At 34.2% G+C, this 17,331-nt stretch overlaps 1 protein-coding gene and 2 long non-coding RNA genes across 3 annotated transcripts; 2 read left to right on the top strand and 1 right to left on the bottom strand.

Moving 5' to 3' along the window:
• Positions 1–409: 409 nt before the first annotated feature.
• On the top strand, positions 410–15,084 carry LOC120139946. Its single transcript, XR_005517688.1, has 3 exons — positions 410–421; positions 735–737; positions 14,938–15,084. It is a non-coding gene; the product is annotated as an uncharacterized LOC120139946 (long non-coding RNA).
• LOC120139945 (aquaporin PIP1-3-like) lies at positions 11,537–12,864 on the top strand. Its single transcript, XM_039155035.1, has 4 exons — positions 11,537–11,867; positions 12,014–12,312; positions 12,416–12,556; positions 12,637–12,864. The coding sequence occupies exons 1-4, from the start codon at positions 11,540–11,542 to the stop codon at positions 12,730–12,732; spliced, it is 864 nt and encodes a 287-aa protein (XP_039010966.1). The 5' UTR covers positions 11,537–11,539; the 3' UTR covers positions 12,733–12,864.
• A 267-nt stretch (positions 15,085–15,351) lies between the features above and the next one.
• Positions 15,352–16,741, bottom strand: LOC120139947. Its single transcript, XR_005517689.1, has 3 exons — positions 16,664–16,741; positions 16,471–16,553; positions 15,352–16,008 (listed from the first exon to the last, which is right to left on the bottom strand). It is a non-coding gene; the product is annotated as an uncharacterized LOC120139947 (long non-coding RNA).
• Between the last annotated feature and the right edge of the window lie 590 nt (positions 16,742–17,331).

Here is a 17,331-nt window from a genome sequence, read left to right on the forward strand (position 1 = left end):
ACTTATCAGTACCCAATTGATATACTATAATCTATCAATTCTTAGACTGAAAGAAAGATTTATTCCATTCCCCATTGAAGTGCATCGGTACATTCTATAGTGTATCGATGCATCCCTTAACAGGTGCATCGATGCACTACCCATGCATCAGTACACAATTTACATTCGATGTTTCTGTTGAAAACATAAAATAAGTTAATCAAATGAAATACGAATCTGGATGTGGTTGTGTATTTTGATCATATAGATATGATATAGGCAAGGAGATAAATATTTATGTGTTTTAAAGAAAATTTTGAAGGAAGAAAATACAAGCAAGATACGATAAGAATGAGGTTATGTATAAGTGAAGTTGATTAGTAAAGTTATAAAGATATAATAAAGACTGGTAATCAGAGATAATTTTAAGTGATAGGAAAAAGTATCTGAACATGAAAGAAAGATATGATTGGTGTATAAGAAGATTTTGATTTATGAAGGAAATGAAAGGATGAAGTTTAAAGAATCAGATGTGATAAAGGTTATGTTGAGATATAGATTATAAGTTTAACAAGAAGTAAGAAAGGTATGTCAGGTAATATGAGAAATTGTTTAGTTATGCAAAGTGTATGTTTAATCAGTTATGATAGTTATGCAAAGTGTATGTTTAATCAGTTATGATGAAGATTTAAGGTTATGTTTCTTGGTCAAGTGGATGTAGTCAGAGAAATGAATAAAGATTTATATGGATTAAGGAAGTTTTGGAGTCAATCAAGTCAGGATGAAATAAAAGTTTGGTGATTCTTGAAAGACAATTGAAGATTGACAAGGAATTTGATTGATTTATGAGTTTGAGTAATAAGAATTAATGTTATTGTCTATCTGATAAGTGACATGATAGGAGATATAAAGTAAAAAGGTAATCGAATAATTGAAATGATAAGAACCAAATTATTAAAGATGATACAAAAGATTAAGTTCAGAAAGCAGCATGAGAATGTTAGAAGATATGTTCTTCTCAGGATGTGCAGTGAAAATTCGAGGATGAATTTTTAAAAGGAGGGGAGATTTGTAACATCCCAAACTATGGGTTAGTGACCAAATTGTAAAGTTTTAGAATTTGGTGACTAAAGTAGAAGAATGGATTAGTTCAGTGATTTATTTGGAAGTATTTCCTAAAAGTTGTTAGTAATTATTAAAGGAACTAAAGGGTAAAATGGTCGTTTGATCATTTAAGGAATTAAAAAAAATGTGATAGTGGGGATATATATATTTTACACGTGGGAAATGAGGGAAACAATGTTTCCAGAATTCTCTTCTCCTCCTTTCTTCTTTGTGCGTGAAGCTCCAGCTCAAAGGTGAGTTTCTTAATTAGTTGGTTATTTGTTGAATTAAAAGTTGGGTTATGATTCTTAGGTGATACTTAAGCTTAAGGAAAGCTTAAGTTATCTTAAAATCAAAAGATAAATGAGTTAGAGAAGATTAAAGATTTGGAGTTCTTGAGTGAATTTCCAGAATGGAGTTGATAAGTTAAACTTGAAGCTAAATTTGACTTGTCATCAGCTTAATTAAGAAGTATTAAGTGTTAGAATTGGATTTGAAACATGTGGAAAATAGGGTATGATTCTTGAAATTCCTAAAGATGAGAGGATATTATGGTTAAAGATGAGATAAATGAATATTAATGAGTTTAAGTATGTATATGAAAGTTAGGAATATGAAAGGGGTTGAAATATGAAGGATTTAATCCAAAAAGAATGAATTTTCAGGTTCAAAAAGAGGTTCTGGGCAGAGTGCATCGATGCACATTCATAGTGCATCGATGCATCAAGGTTAAAACCCAGAAATCGTTTGAAGGTGTATCGATGCACAGGAAGTGCATCGATGCACTCTTTTAAAATAAATACATCGAATGCAATTCGTACATCGATGCATAAGTAGTGCATCGATGCATTCCAGTAATAAACAAACATCGAATGCATGTTATGCACCGATGCATCAGTAGTGCATCGATGCATACCTTCATTAAAAGATGAAATTGCCTTTTCTCTTAGTCTAAAGAGTGAACCATTAGAGTATATTAATTATAATACTAATATAGATCTATGTATGATGATGTAGATATAGAACGTTATCCCGTTCCGGATCAATTGAAGGATTATAATTGAATTAAAGCAAAGCTAAGATGAGTGCATATTCTCTAGTATATGAGGTTCAAGGGAAAATAAGACTTGTGATAAGTCTATTTCCAATAGTGAAAAACCTGAATTCACAGAAGTATGTATTTGTTATGATTTATATGTGTGCATGAGTATATGTGTTATTGATATGAATATGGTAAGTAAAAGGGATTAATGGTGATGATAAGAATAATAATAAGGATAATGAAATGATAGGTATATGAATATAGGTATTGATGTGTTTTGTATGTATTGTAAGATGATATGTTTATGTGATAACATGATAAGATGACAATGATTTACATGTCATATGAACACATGAGAAATGTTATGAGCCGTATGAAAGAGAAAGTATATGTGATACATGAGGGTGAATCCTATGTTTATATGATTATGAACTCATATGAGAATTGACATGAACTACGTGGTTACATGTATATGTGAATAAAACCATGAGCTTATATGAATATATGGTAGGTTACATGAATATGTAAAAGGATATAAAAGATAATGCACATGTTATGTGTCATGAGAGCTAGGGGTATAGTTGGCATGCCAAGAGTCAAGGGTCTATGTGGTCCTTCGGGACATATATGTATTCTTTGGAACATGTGTGAAGTCTGGTGAGACACATACTTGATCCTTGGCATATGTATATGATTCTTAAGGAATGATATGTGGTCCTTCGGGACATATATGTATTCTTTGGAACATGTGTGAAGTCTGGTGAGACACATACTTGATCCCTAGTATATGTATATTATTCTTAAGAAATGATATGTGGTCCTTATGGACATTATTATATGGCACTACGGTGCAATTCTACGCGGCACTCCGGTGCAATTATATGTGGCACTTCGGTGCAATTATATGAGCTGTGATGACAGCATTAGTGCACAACCTCTATGTACTCGCATATCTTTAGTTCTCACATGTGTATCATGGGCAATGTGGAGCAAGACAGGTCAGTTCTCCTTACTAAAGGTCAGATCAGAAAAGATGTGAATAATATGTATTTTAGTATATAAAGTTCTATTTGGTATGTTTTCAAAAGAATCTATTGTTTAAGCTATGAACAGTTTTATAAATGTTTCGAATAGTTATATGTAAATAATAAGTGAAATATACATGCTCTGATTGGTTTTGTAATAATGAAAATGTCTTTTATGTAAATTAGTCATTTTTATGTTATAAAAGTTTTAAATTACTCACTATTTTATACAAGTACATGTTTTAAAAGGTCAATGTGACACCTCGGATTCGTATTCGGGTCAGATACGGGTTGGGGTGTTACATTTAATGGTATCAGAGCTATGGTTTAGCCGATTCTAGGCTTAAATCGAAGTCAGAAGTGTTTTAAAAAGTGTACATGCCAACTCAAAATGAAAAATTCTGATCTGATAGTGTAAGGAGTATGTTGTCTTGCTAATAAAAATAGATTATTATGTGATAATAGAAGTATGATAATAAGAGCTTCGAAAGAAGTGAAAGGTAATAAACCTGAAGGTAATAGCATTCACCTGCCTGGCCAGGCAGGGAGAAGAGCGAACACCTCAGGAAGTGCCTGTATAAAATTTGGAAAATTATTCTTCATGTTGAAGAATGTTCTGATGTGTTTTCAATTTATACTTATTTAACTCATAGAATTAATGTATCAAATTAGTTGATAAAGTTGCGAGCACCCAAGTTCAAGGGTGGATTTGAGGAAGGTTCTATTGTTATAGACCTTTGGTTGAATGATATGATAGAAGATTTTCATATCTTCAAAGTGGAGATGTTGAATTGAGTAGTTTTGTTACTACTTTGGTAAGTTAGAGTATGGTGGACAATTGTCACCATAAGAAGTTAAAAGATTAAATGATGTGATTAGAATTGTATAAGAGTTGAAGAATAAGTGCATTGATGACCAGTTTATAAGACAGATGAAACTGGAATACACGAGCTTGAAACAAGGGAATTACATCTTGTATGAGTATGATTATAAGTTTATTAAGCTAAGCAGAATTGCTGCTGAGTTAATTCCGACTGAAAATGATACGTGTGATTTGTTGTTAGGACTTGCGCCTTAAATTAAAAGAGTGTTATTGGTTTTGAATTTGTTATCGTTTCAAGAAATGGTTAATTGTGTTAAAGCTTTAAAGAGAAAAAGCTCAGAACGAAAAGTTTGGAGAAATAAAATCTCAGATGATTAAGAGAATTAGTGCTTCATAGAATTTTAACACCATCAAAGAAAGGTAGAGATTCTGGTTCAACTTTAAACCAGACATGAATTAGTTGTATTCTTCGTCAGAGAATCAAATCAGATGAGAGTTCGACACACTCCAACAGTATGTTTGATCTTGAAAGATTAAACAAAGAGTTAAGTGAGGATAAGTCAAGGTTAAAGACAACCCTTGTGAATTGGGTTAAAAGCTCTTTGAGAAGTTATGTAAATCGAAGCAGAAAAATTATTTTAAATGGATTAGATGAGTATTGAAATCTGGTGATTTGTTTTGAAACAAGTGGAGAAAACATAAGTATAAGAATGGTAAAGAATAAGGTTTTGTGTACGTAAAGTTGACTATCAAAGTAATGAAAATGTGATAAGGAGTGATAGTTAAGGATAAATATATGTGATATAAAAGAGCATGGGAGTATGAAGAACATGATATGGTTTAGTTATGTATAAGACAATGCGGATTATAAAAGGATAAATGGATAAAGACCAAGGAATGGATTAAGTGTTTTGCTAGAAATTAAATAACGTGAAGGATAAGAAGTATTTTAAATGTATCAAGTGAGGTAGATACTGTTTTTTTATTTAAGATGGAAAGAGTTAGCGTAGGCTAACAAGATTATAGGACGGAATGTATTAAAATTACAAAATTTCAAGATATGGTAGGTTATGATAACCAAATATGAAGTGAATCTGGATACAGTTGTATACTGTGATTATAGTAAAGTGATAGAGTGAAGGAAGTGAGGATTCAAATGTTTGAGTAAAACTAAGGATTGATAAGAAGAGTTTAAGTATGGGTACATCAATGATCATTTTATAAATAAAGGAAGTTAGAATGTTAAGCTTGAATAATGGAAGTGACATGGTGTATGAGATTGAATGTTTATTTGATTAGTTGAGTAAACTATTTTTGAAATAATTCCGACTGCAAAGAATGTATATGAATGGTTTGATGAAGGTTTATGTTTTAGATTGGAAGAATCGATGTTGACTAACAGAGTTATAAGATAGTAGTGTATTAAAGTTAAAGGATTAGAAGATGATTTCAGGGTAATCTAATTATGTATGGTGTGGATTGAGATATGGTTATGTATTTTAATCATTGAAATGAAAGGTAATAAAGGAGACAAGGCATAATATTGTATATGAATGAGAGTATGGGTTCAATAAGTGAATTACACTGGGTTGATTTTAACTGAAATGATGTTTATGATTAATTTGATCAGGGCTTACGCCCTAGATTGAAAAGTTGTTATTAATTAGCTGTAATGGCATGGATGTTAGAATTATCAGATTTGAAGGAAACATAAAGTAAGTTAATCAAATGAGATACGAATCTGGATGTGGTTGTGTATTTTGATCATATAAATAAGATATAGGCAAGGAGATAAATATTTATGTGTTTTAAAGAAAATTTTGAAGGAAGAAAATACAAGCAAGATACGATAAGAATGAGGTTCTGTATAAGTGAAGTTGATTAGTAAAGTTATAAAGATATAATAAAGACTAGTAATCAGAGATAAGTTTAAGTTATAGGAAAAGAGTATGTGAACATGAAAGAAAGATGTGATTGGTGTATAAGAAGATTTTGATTTATGAAGGAAATGAAAGGATGAAGTTTAAAGAATCAGATGTGATAAAGGTTATGTTGAGATATAGATTATAAGTTTAACCAGAAGTAAGAAATGTATGTCAGGTAATATGAGAAATTGTTTAGTTATGCAAAGTGTATGTTTAATCAGTTATGATGAAGATTTAAGGTTATGTTTCTTGGTCAAGTGGATGTAGTCAGAGAAATGAATAAAGATTTATATGGATTAAGGAAGTTTTGGAGTCAGTCAAGTCAGGATGAAATAAAAGTTTGGTGATTCTTGAAAGACAATTGAAGATTGACAAGGAATTTGATTGATTTATGAGCTTGAGTAATAAGAATTAATGTTATTGTCTATCTGATAAGTGACATGATAGGAGATATAAAGTAAAAAGGTAGTCGAATAATTGAAATGATAAGAACCAAGTTATTAAAGATGATACAAAAGATTAAGTTCAGAAAGCAGCAGGAGAACATTAGAAGATATGTTCTTCTCAGGATGTGCAGTGAAAATTCGAGGACGAATTTTTAAAAGGAGGGGAGATTTGTAACATCCCAAACTATGGGTTAGTGACCAAATTGTAAAGTTTTAGAATTTGGTGACTAAAGTAGAAGAATGGATTAGTTCAGTGATTTATTTGGAAGTATTTCCTAAAAGTTGTTAGTAATTATTAAAGGAACTAAAGGGTAAAATGGTCATTTGATCATTTAAGGAATTAAAAAAAATGTGATAGTGGGGATATATATATATTTTACACGTGGGAAATGAGAGAAACAATGTTTCCAGAATTCTCTTCTCCTCCTTTCTTCTTTGTGCGTGAAGCTCCAGCTCAAAGGTGAGTTTCTTAATTAGTTGGTTATTTGTTGAATTAAAAGTTGGGTTATGATTCTTAGGTGATACTTAAGCTTAAGGAAAGCTTAAGTTATCTTAAAATCAAAAGGTAAATGAGTTAGGGAAGATTAAAGATTTGGAGTTCTTGAGTGAATTTTCAGAATGGAGTTGATAAGTTGAACTTGAAGCTAAATTTGACTTGTCATCAGCTTAATTAAGAAGTATTAAGTGTTATAATTGGATTTGAAATATGTGGAAAATAGGGTATGATTCTTGAAATTTCTAAAGAGGAGAGGATATTAAGGTTTAAAATGAGATAAATGAATATTAATGAGTTTAAGTATGTATATGAAAGTTAGGAATATGAAAGGGGTTGAAATATGAAGGATTTAATCAAAAAAGAATGAATTTTTGGGTTCAAAAAGAGGTCCTGGGAAGAGTGCATCGATGCATCAAGATTAAAACCCATAAATCGTTTGAAGGTGTATCGATGCACAGGAAGTGCATCGATGCACTCTTTTAAAATAAATACATCGAATGCAATTCGTGCATCGATGCATCCCAGTAATAAACAAACATCGAATGCATTTTATGCACCGATGCATCAGTAGTGCATCGATGCATACCTTCATTAAAAGATGAAATTGTCTTTTCTCTTAGTCTAAAGAGTGAACCATTAGAGTATATTAGTTATAATACTAATATAGATCTATGTATGATGATGTAGATATAGAACGTGATCCCGTTCCGGATCAATTGAAGGATTATAATCGAATCAAAGCAAAGCTAAGGTGAGTGCACATTCTCTAGTATATGAGGTTCAAGGGAAAATAAGACTTGTGATAAGTCTATTTCCAATAGTGAAAAACCTGAATTCATAGAAGTATGTATTTGTTATGATTTATATGTGTGCATGAGTATATGTGTTATTGATATGAATATGGTAAGTAAAAGGGATTAATGGTGATGATAAGAATAATAATAAGGATAATGAAATGATAGGTATATGTGAATATAGGTATTGATGTGTTTTGTATGTATTGTAAGATGATATGTTTATGTGATAACATGATAAGATGACAATGATTTACATGTCATATGAACACATGAGAAATGTTATGAGCCATATGAAAGAGAAAGTATATGTGATACATGAGGGTGAATCCTATGTTTATATGAATATGAACTCATATGCGAATTGACATGAACTACGTGGTTACATGTATATGTGAATGAAACCATGAGCTTATATGAATATATGATATGGTTACATGAATATGTAAAAGGATATAAAAGATAATGTCCATGTTATGTGTCATGAGAGCTAGGGGTATAGTTGGCATGCCAAGAGTCGAGGGTCTATGTGGTTCTTCGGGACATATATGTATTCTTTGGAACATGTGTGAAGTCTGGTGAGACACATACTTGATCCTTGGCATATGTATATGATTCTTAAGGAATGATATGTGGTTCTTCGGGATATATATGTATTCTTTGGAACATGTGTGAAGTCTGGTGAGACACATACTTGATCCCTAGTATATGTATATGATTCTTAAGGAATGATATGTGGTCCTTATGGACATTATTATATGGCACTACGGTGCAATTCTACGCGGCACTCCGGTACAATTATATGTGGCACTTCGGTGCAATTATATGAGCTATGGTGAAAGCATTAGTGCACAACCTCTATGTACTCGCATATCTTTAGTTCTCACATGTGTATCATGGGCTATTAAATAGATAATATTAATAACGTGATATGATAATATGTTTGTTTCCTTGTGGAATTTCATGTGTGATATTGATTGTACAAATGGTAACTTATAAGACCATATGATGAAAGGAATCAATGATAGTGATAAAATAAGAAAGAAATGAAGATGATAATATAGTTGCTTGGGTTTACGCGTTTTATGATAGTATATCTATATGGTTTACATGACATTATATGTATATGTGCAATTGGTTATGATATATGTTATATGATATGGACATAAGAGATCATAGGAACATGAGATAAGAGATATGAATGATAATGACATATATGTATGCATATATTTGTTACATGTAAAAGTATGAGTGGTATGAAATGATAGTAGTAATTGTTTAGGTATGATTATTAGTTACCGTTTACCTTATATGCTTATATGTCTCACTAAGTCTTTGACTTAGCGTGTAAGTGATTTACATGTAGGTTTCGAGAAGAGTATAGAGCAATGTGGAGCAAGACAGGTCAGTTCTCCTTACTAAAGGTCAGATCAGAAAAGATGTAAATAATATGTATTTTAATATATAAAGTTCTAGTTGGCATGTTTTCAAAAGAATCTATTGTTTAAGCTATGAACAATTTTATAAATGTTTCGAATAGTTATATGTAAATAATAAGTAAAATATACATGCTCTGATTGGTTTTGTAATAATGAAAATGTCTTTTATGTAAATTAGTCATTTATATGTTATAAAAGTTTTAAATTTCTCACTATTTTATACAAGTACATGTTTTAAAAGGTCAATGTGACACCTCGGATTCGTATCCGGGTCGGATACGGGTTGGGGTGTTATAGGGTTTGTAAGGTTACTTTTTTCCTCAAAAGAAAGACAAATTAGTGAATTTGTGGAAAATCCTTAGTGTGGATAGCTAAGGTAGTGGACGTAGACTTTGGTTGAGAAAGTTGAACCACCCTAAATCACTGTGCAATTTCTTTCAATTTTCTGCAAAAGCTTCCACCAAAATTTTTATTGCCAATTCACCCCCCTCTTGGCCAATTCCGTCAATCGATTAACTCAACAGTTTCCATTTTAATGGGTGTATCGATGCACTCCCTATGCATCAATGCACTCATTGCATTCGATGTTTATTTCATTGAGAGTGCATCGGTACCCATTGAATGTGTATCGATGCACACAGCCCAGAAATTACATTTTAGTACGAAAATTACTTCATTCTAACTTAATTATGCCATACTTCAACCCCTTTCATATCCTAAACTCAAACACACATACTTAAGCCCATTTGTACTCATTAACACATCTTAAATCTCCAAATCCTATCATTTACATAAGCTTCAAGAATCATACTAAAATTTCATCATGTTTTAAATCTAATTTTAACATTTCATATCTCTTAAATAAACTACTGACAAGTCAAATTCTTCATTACAACTTTAAAAACCACTTTATATCAAAAGTTCATTTCTAAATCCATAATAGAATTTCTCTTCTTATTCTCTTTACTTGATGATTTAAGTTCATATAAGCTTTCCTTAAGCTTATATAACACTCAAATAATCAAAACCCACTTATAAATTCAAGAATTCAACACTAAAATCAAACTTACCTTTTAAAGTTGAGCTACGGGAAGGAGAAGAATAGAGTAAGAAGAAGGCTTCAAGAATTCTCACAAACCCACGTGTTTAACCCTTATTTAAAGGGGAAAAATATCCTTTAAGCATAAAAGGCCAAAATACCCCTTTAATTCATCCATTTATGCTATTTAATCCATCCTTAAAATTTCCTTACTTAAGTCCCTAAACTTTTAACTGATTTCTAAATTGAGCACAAAACTTTCAAAATTCTCACTTTAGCCACTAGCCCTGATTTGGGGATATTACTGGCCAACTTTCTTTGGAACCACCGTATGGGCATTATGGGACAGAAGAAACAAAACCATTTTCGACTAGGAGGGATGCGACAAGGAATCAACTTTTGAAAAGAAAATAAGACTGACAAAAGAATTTTTTTAACTCCATGAACCTTAAAACCACGCAGAAGGATCAAACTCAGAGAAAGAGAAAAGAAATGGAAAGCACCCTATGCCCCTTGGAAAAAACTTAACACAGATGGTACACGGAAGAACTCTTCAGGGGAAACAACATGTGGAGGTGTAACAAGAGATGATACAGGAAACTGGGTATTATGGTATGCAAAGAAAATTGGCATCTGCTTGGTATTGGAAGCCGAACTCTGGGGAATCATCGAGGGACTCCAGATGGCTTGGAAACTTAGGCAGAGACAAGTATAGCTCGAAACTGACAGCAAGGAAGCCATCAGACTAATACAAGAGAGGTTAGGTAATAGCAGGAACCTAACCATTGTCCAATATATACATCATATGCTCGAGAAGGATTAGGACGTGAGAGCTATACATATATCAAGTGAAAGTAATAAACTAGCAGATTCCCTCGCCAAACTTGCATGAAACCAATCTCATGGCCTGCATGAATTTCAGCAAACACCAGAGGACGAGGAAGTCATATTCCATAAGAAGAAATGTAGAATAGCGTAGTTCATAGTATTTCTTTTGCTAAACAAAAAAATATAATTAATGGATAAAAAAATTGATAATTTGAAAGAAACGTGTTGTAAAAGCGTGACTCTTAAAGAAGTGCTTCCTAAGACACATCTTTATTTCATTGATAAAATAATATTTTGATATTAATTATTTATAAAAGATACGATTGATTGGACAAAATATTATATAACAAAAAATGAAATTATTTTAAGGATTAATCATAAAATGTATTACATTGAGAAATGATTTTTTAAGGAAAAATTTCCGTTGAAAAGCCAATATATCCACTATAATCGCTACATTATCCCATCTATAAAAGGCACCGTATATTCTTCAGCTTTATCTTATCTTCACAACTTTGGCTTGGGTTTCTTGAGAGAGAGCGAGAGAGAAGAAGAAGAAAAAAAAGCTTCGATCTTTGGTTATTGAGTGGTGAAAGAAGATGGAGGGGAAAGAGGAGGATGTTAAGTTAGGAGCAAACAAGTTCTCAGAGAGACAACCAATTGGGACATCAGCTCAGACAGACAAGGATTACAAGGAACCACCACCGGCATCTTTGTTTGAGCCTGGTGAACTCAAGTCATGGTCTTTCTACAGAGCTGGTATTGCGGAGTTTATGGCCACCTTCTTGTTCCTTTACATCACCATCTTGACTGTAATGGGTGTTTCCCAGTCTAAGACCAAATGTACCACCGTTGGCATTCAAGGCATTGCTTGGGCCTTTGGGGGCATGATCTTTGCTCTTGTCTACTGTACTGCTGGAATTTCAGGTCACCTACCTTTAAATTTTAGTTTCTAGTTTGCTGTTAAAGATTTTGGCTTTGTTTTTTTTCTTTGGCCAAGGACAAAATTTGAACGTTTTCTTGCATGTTAAATGTGTTTAACAACCAGATCTGAGTGTGTTATTGAACTTCAGGTGGTCACATCAACCCAGCTGTGACCTTTGGGCTGTTACTAGCAAGGAAACTCTCCCTTGCAAGGGCGGTGTTCTACATAGTCATGCAGTGCCTTGGTGCCATCTGTGGAGCCGGTGTGGTGAAGGGGTTCCAAGGAGACGGTCGATATCAGATGTTGGGTGGTGGAGCTAACGTTGTGGCCCATGGCTACACCAAGGGATCAGGTCTTGGTGCTGAGATCATCGGCACTTTTGTTCTTGTCTACACTGTTTTCTCTGCTACTGATGCCAAGAGAAACGCCAGAGACTCTCATGTTCCTGTATGTGTGTTGTTTTCTTGCCTTTTAGTGCATGCTACTGTTGATGTTCAAAGTGTAGATGGAGTTATGCATTACTAATGAATTTCTTGTCACTACACTGCAGATTTTAGCTCCCCTTCCCATAGGGTTCGCAGTATTCTTGGTACATTTAGCCACCATTCCCATCACCGGAACTGGTATCAACCCAGCCAGGAGTCTTGGAGCTGCCATAATATACAACAAAGACCACGCATGGGATGACCATGTTAGTATCATTCTTCAGTCCCCAAACTTTCTTAGTTTTTGCTTTGTTAGAGATGGACTAAAATGCATGTTTGCTTGCAGTGGATCTTCTGGGTTGGCCCTTTCATTGGAGCCGCTCTTGCTGCAATTTATCACCAGATAATTATCAGGGCTATTCCTTTCAAGACCAGAGCTTGAAATGATGATTGATCTTGGATCTTCTACTTGTTCTTTGCCTTGTTTGGTTTGCATTTTGAGTTGATGTGTGTAAATTATGCTAGAGTTGTGCTGTATTTCCGTTTATTAATCAAGGATTCTTTCTCTTTTATCTATTTTCTCCCCTCGACATTGATAAGACAAAATTTACTCGACATTTAGGCTATGTTTGATGGAAGGATGGAAGTTGGGATGTCTTTGGTAGGAAAAATTTATGTTACTAAGGATAAAATTATAATTTAAATAATGATTTTAAGGAGCCAACGTTTCCTAGTGAGTTCATCACAAATTGGTATCGAGAGCCAGCGTTTCTAGCAAGCTGGATAATCCAAAAAAGAAACAATCGATGGCAGATAGCATTAATTCAGCCCCATTATGCCAGATTTTAAGGAAATGACTTTGAGTTCGAAACAATGGACAGCAAATTTCAATCCATGGCCAACAATATCCTTTAAAACAGTTTCAGAGGCTAAGATGCAAAGGATACTATAAAAGATCCTGATTTTCTAGGTGAAATTTACTTATTAGGTGGACAGAACATAAACGCTACTGTTCCACTAGAGTTGCAACCACTATCAGTGGCGGATGCACTTAGCCAGCCCTTGTTATTTTAGAAAAATAATTAAATTTGATTTAATATATTAAGGAAAAAAGAAAAAAATAAAATTTTTGTATATCCATTATTTTTAAAAACATAAAATTAAAATTTTGGATCTCATTCTTAAATTTTTATATCATTTACAAAATTTGAAAGCATCTTTGATGAACCACAAGAAATGCCACCCACAAGGGTTCATTACCATTGGATCATTCTTCAATTGGGATCTTCTTCGGTGAACCTCCGCCCTTATCGATTTTCACATCACCAAAAAGTAGAAGTTGAAAAGCAAATTTCTGATATGTTAGTTGTCTCAACTATTCAATCAAGCATCAGCCCTTTTGCATCTCCCTGCCTCTTAGTGAAAAGAAAAAGAAAGATGATACTTGGCGCTTGTGTGTCGATTATAGGAACTTGAACACTAAGACTGTCAATAATAAATATCCTATTCCGGTATTAGAAGGTCTACCGGATGAATTACATGGTGCTGCCTACTTTTTCAAGATAGATTTATGATCCGGTTATTGACAGATCCAAATTCAGGCTGAAGACACTTACAAAACTGCATTTCAAACTCACAATGGGCTTTTCGAATTGAAGGTAATGCCTTTCGGCCTTACCAATGCACCTTATACATTGTAGCCTTAAATGAATGATCTATTTAGTCTTTTTGAGAAAATTATCCTGGTGTTCTTTGACGATACCATGGCAGTCCATGCAAGACATTTGAGACTGGTTTTGCAGATCCTAAAGGACAATCAACCTTTTGCTAAGAATTGCTTCTTCAAAGGGAGTATCTACCGACCCTTGGCCTCTACCGAAGAATTTGAAGTCTCACAGGGGTTTTATTGGCCTCACGGATTATTATTGGCGATTTATTCAGGGTTATGGGCGATTTCTAGAAAGAGGGCAAAAGAATAGGGATTTCGATTAAGGGAATTGGGGAAAATGGGACATGTGAGGGGCATGAGACAGTTAATAGGGTTAATACAAAGAGCCCAGTTGTTAGTGCAACAGGCCAAGAGAACACACCTAAAGAGGAGGGCCCAGCAAGTAGAGAGGAGGTCATACCCTAGACACCTACAATCAGCTGTTGAAGTTAGTTTGGTAAGGACTATCAGCTGAAAATTTTATCTAAGATGGTACAATGTAATCATATGAAACAATCTAGTGAATATGAATTATATTATCTAAATATTGAATGAATTATCTTTTTTCTGAAACCTCTTTTCTCTCGACTAAAATTCCTAACTTTCCTAGTTAGTTCATCACATTATGTGACGCTTTAGACCCGGTTCGGCCCTATCGCTCGGGTTTGGGGGTTACATAATCCGTCTGAATTTTGGATAAATTGGACCTAAATCAAATAATGAGGAAATATATGGCAGACTAGCAAATTTCCAACACAGTTCGTATCCCAATGTTGGAATGTAAATGCAAGTCAAATTATCGTTTAACAAAACCGTGGCAGAGTGATATATAGATACATCAAAGTTTTAGGTTACTATCTTATCTTCCTTTATCCCATTACATATGGGAACAAGGGACAATATTTTTTAAAGTTTTAGGCTGAGTTGCCATATAGAAAGATAAAATTACAAAGACCAGTCTCAGCTAATTTCCACAAAGTCATCTTGACAAAGCCTAGTATTGGGTTTTTGTTCCCCCACCTTCTGTACTGTACATAACTTTAATCCCCAACCACTGTTCATCAACCTGTAAAAAATGTAGAGGGAAAAATTGCAAAAGAATAGCTCTTCTCTAACTATATGTGTTTCTTGGGTGTAATAAATGTACAGTTCAGTTTACACTAGCAGATGTTCATTGTCGGAACAGCTTCGGTCGATCTCTAGAGGAGGGTTTGGTTTTGAACTTACTTCGCCTCCATTCTGCACAGTCTACTCTCAAGTGACAATAGATTGCCTACTATGATGGTGAAATACGTACCAAAAGAGTCTTCGACACCACTGGAAATGTTTTGAATGCAGCTAAATTTGAAAAGCATGTATTATCTCCGAGGAAATTTGAAACTGTAATCCAAACTTTTAGGAAAGAAACCACCACCTAGCACTGAAAAGCATCTACAATGCCTGGAGGCCCTCCCTTGAGAGATTTCTGGAGCAAACTAGATTCCTCCATTACGACCTAGCATTGATGAATCTGGATTATAAGGTCCTGTGATGGTTCCAACTTCACATGGTCCCTCAAGAGTTGCTGAGACACATGATCAGCCAAGACTGGATGTGCATCATAGAGTTCCCTATGATCCCCATGCGCAGGCCATCCATACTGTTTTCCAAAAGCACCAGTATCTGATGAAATCATTTCTTGAGAAGCATTAGAAGCTTGTGAAATCCCTCGAAACATGTCAGGTTTGTGTTCTTGATAAGGGTTGCTAGAATTTGCATAGAAATTATTTTGGGACCTTGGGATTATTCCAATACCTTCATGCAAGTAGATCATTGGCTGTTTTTGGTGATGAAATGGAATGGCACCATTGCCACCAGTAAGAGGATTGGATGAACTAGAGAGGGCATGAGGGCTAGATATAGGAGAGGGAGACATCCTTCCGCTAAAATTTTGCGGAGACCTTGCATGTAGTAGAGGACTGCCACTGGGGAGAAACTGGGCATGACATGTTCCTTGGTGTATGAACATCACTGCAATGGAGCATAAATAATTAGACGATAAAAATCATTGTAACACAAAATGATAATGATCAGATATAGATCATAGCAGATATTGCTGACATGTCAAAATCTTGGTAGCAGTCACATTTTATCTAAAATGCAATTGTGAAAGTATATACAATTCAATACATCAAGAATAATTCATAAAAACATAATACAGCATCTAATAACAACATACATTATAATATATAAATGTAGTTAGAATCAGGTTAAAAAAACTGTTCTATATATTGATTGGATGTTGAACCATCTATGACTACTATCATGTCACTACCACGGAAGTGATAGCTGGAAAAGCGGTTTCTTATGTCAACTTTTCCCCTTATAGGCCAACATATGCAAATTTTAGGCACCCGTGTCTAAGTTGCACCTACAAGTACCAGCTGTTTGCATGTGTGAACAAGTGGATCCATGTTTTAGAGAGAGATAGACCTGGATCCTGATCCTGTTTTTAAAGCGCTGCATGGAAGGCTAGCCGTACCTATGCATGGAAAATTTCTAGCATTTCCAATTCCCTAATGAGATATTGAAAAGCAGAATGCAGCAGTCAGCAATCAGTAAAAACCTGAACAGATGATACTGATCAACAAAATCAAATATACGAAACTTTTAATTATGTCTATACCAGTGTTCTCATTGCATTTGTAACTGCATGTAATGGATCTGATGCATCAGCACTGAAACTGGGTCTCTCCAGCGATGCCGCACAAAAGGATGCTCTAGAAGCCAAGTTCCTTTAGGGCGATGTAACGGATTCCTTTGTAAACACTGCCTCACAAAGTCCTTTCCCTCACCCGAAAGACTATCTGGAATTGTTGGAAGTTCTTTACTGTTGCCAATTTTGAACATTGCAGCAACCTTGGAAGTAGTACAAAAAAAGACAGTCAAAAAGCAAAAATGCTTCGCTGTATTAATGATGACACTTTTTCACAGTATCAGGAAATTTCCAAGTTCATGCCTGTGCGTATTAATGCTTCATTCCTGTGGCCAAATCATTCTTACGTGATCACAGACCTGACATGGTTGTTTTTGTGGAACCACAAGTGGTAGTAAAGCCGACTCAGTTATTTCTGCGCTTGGCATTCCAAATTCCGACCTAGTTGAGGCTATGGGTTTCTCAGGTGGTATTTGGCTCACTTGGTATGATTCCATCTCTGTTGACATTATTATGCACCATTTCCAGTTTATTCATTGCCATGTTACTATCAATCGAGATGGTTCCTCCTTTTTAGCTACCGTCATCTATGCTAGTCCCTCTTGTACTCGTCGCAAGACTTTATGGCCGCATCTTCG

Source organism: Hibiscus syriacus, unplaced genomic scaffold, assembly GCF_006381635.1.
Source record: "Hibiscus syriacus cultivar Baekdansim isolate YM2019G1 unplaced genomic scaffold, ASM638163v2 tig00110777_pilon, whole genome shotgun sequence".
Classification (NCBI taxonomy): domain Eukaryota; kingdom Viridiplantae; phylum Streptophyta; class Magnoliopsida; order Malvales; family Malvaceae; genus Hibiscus; species Hibiscus syriacus.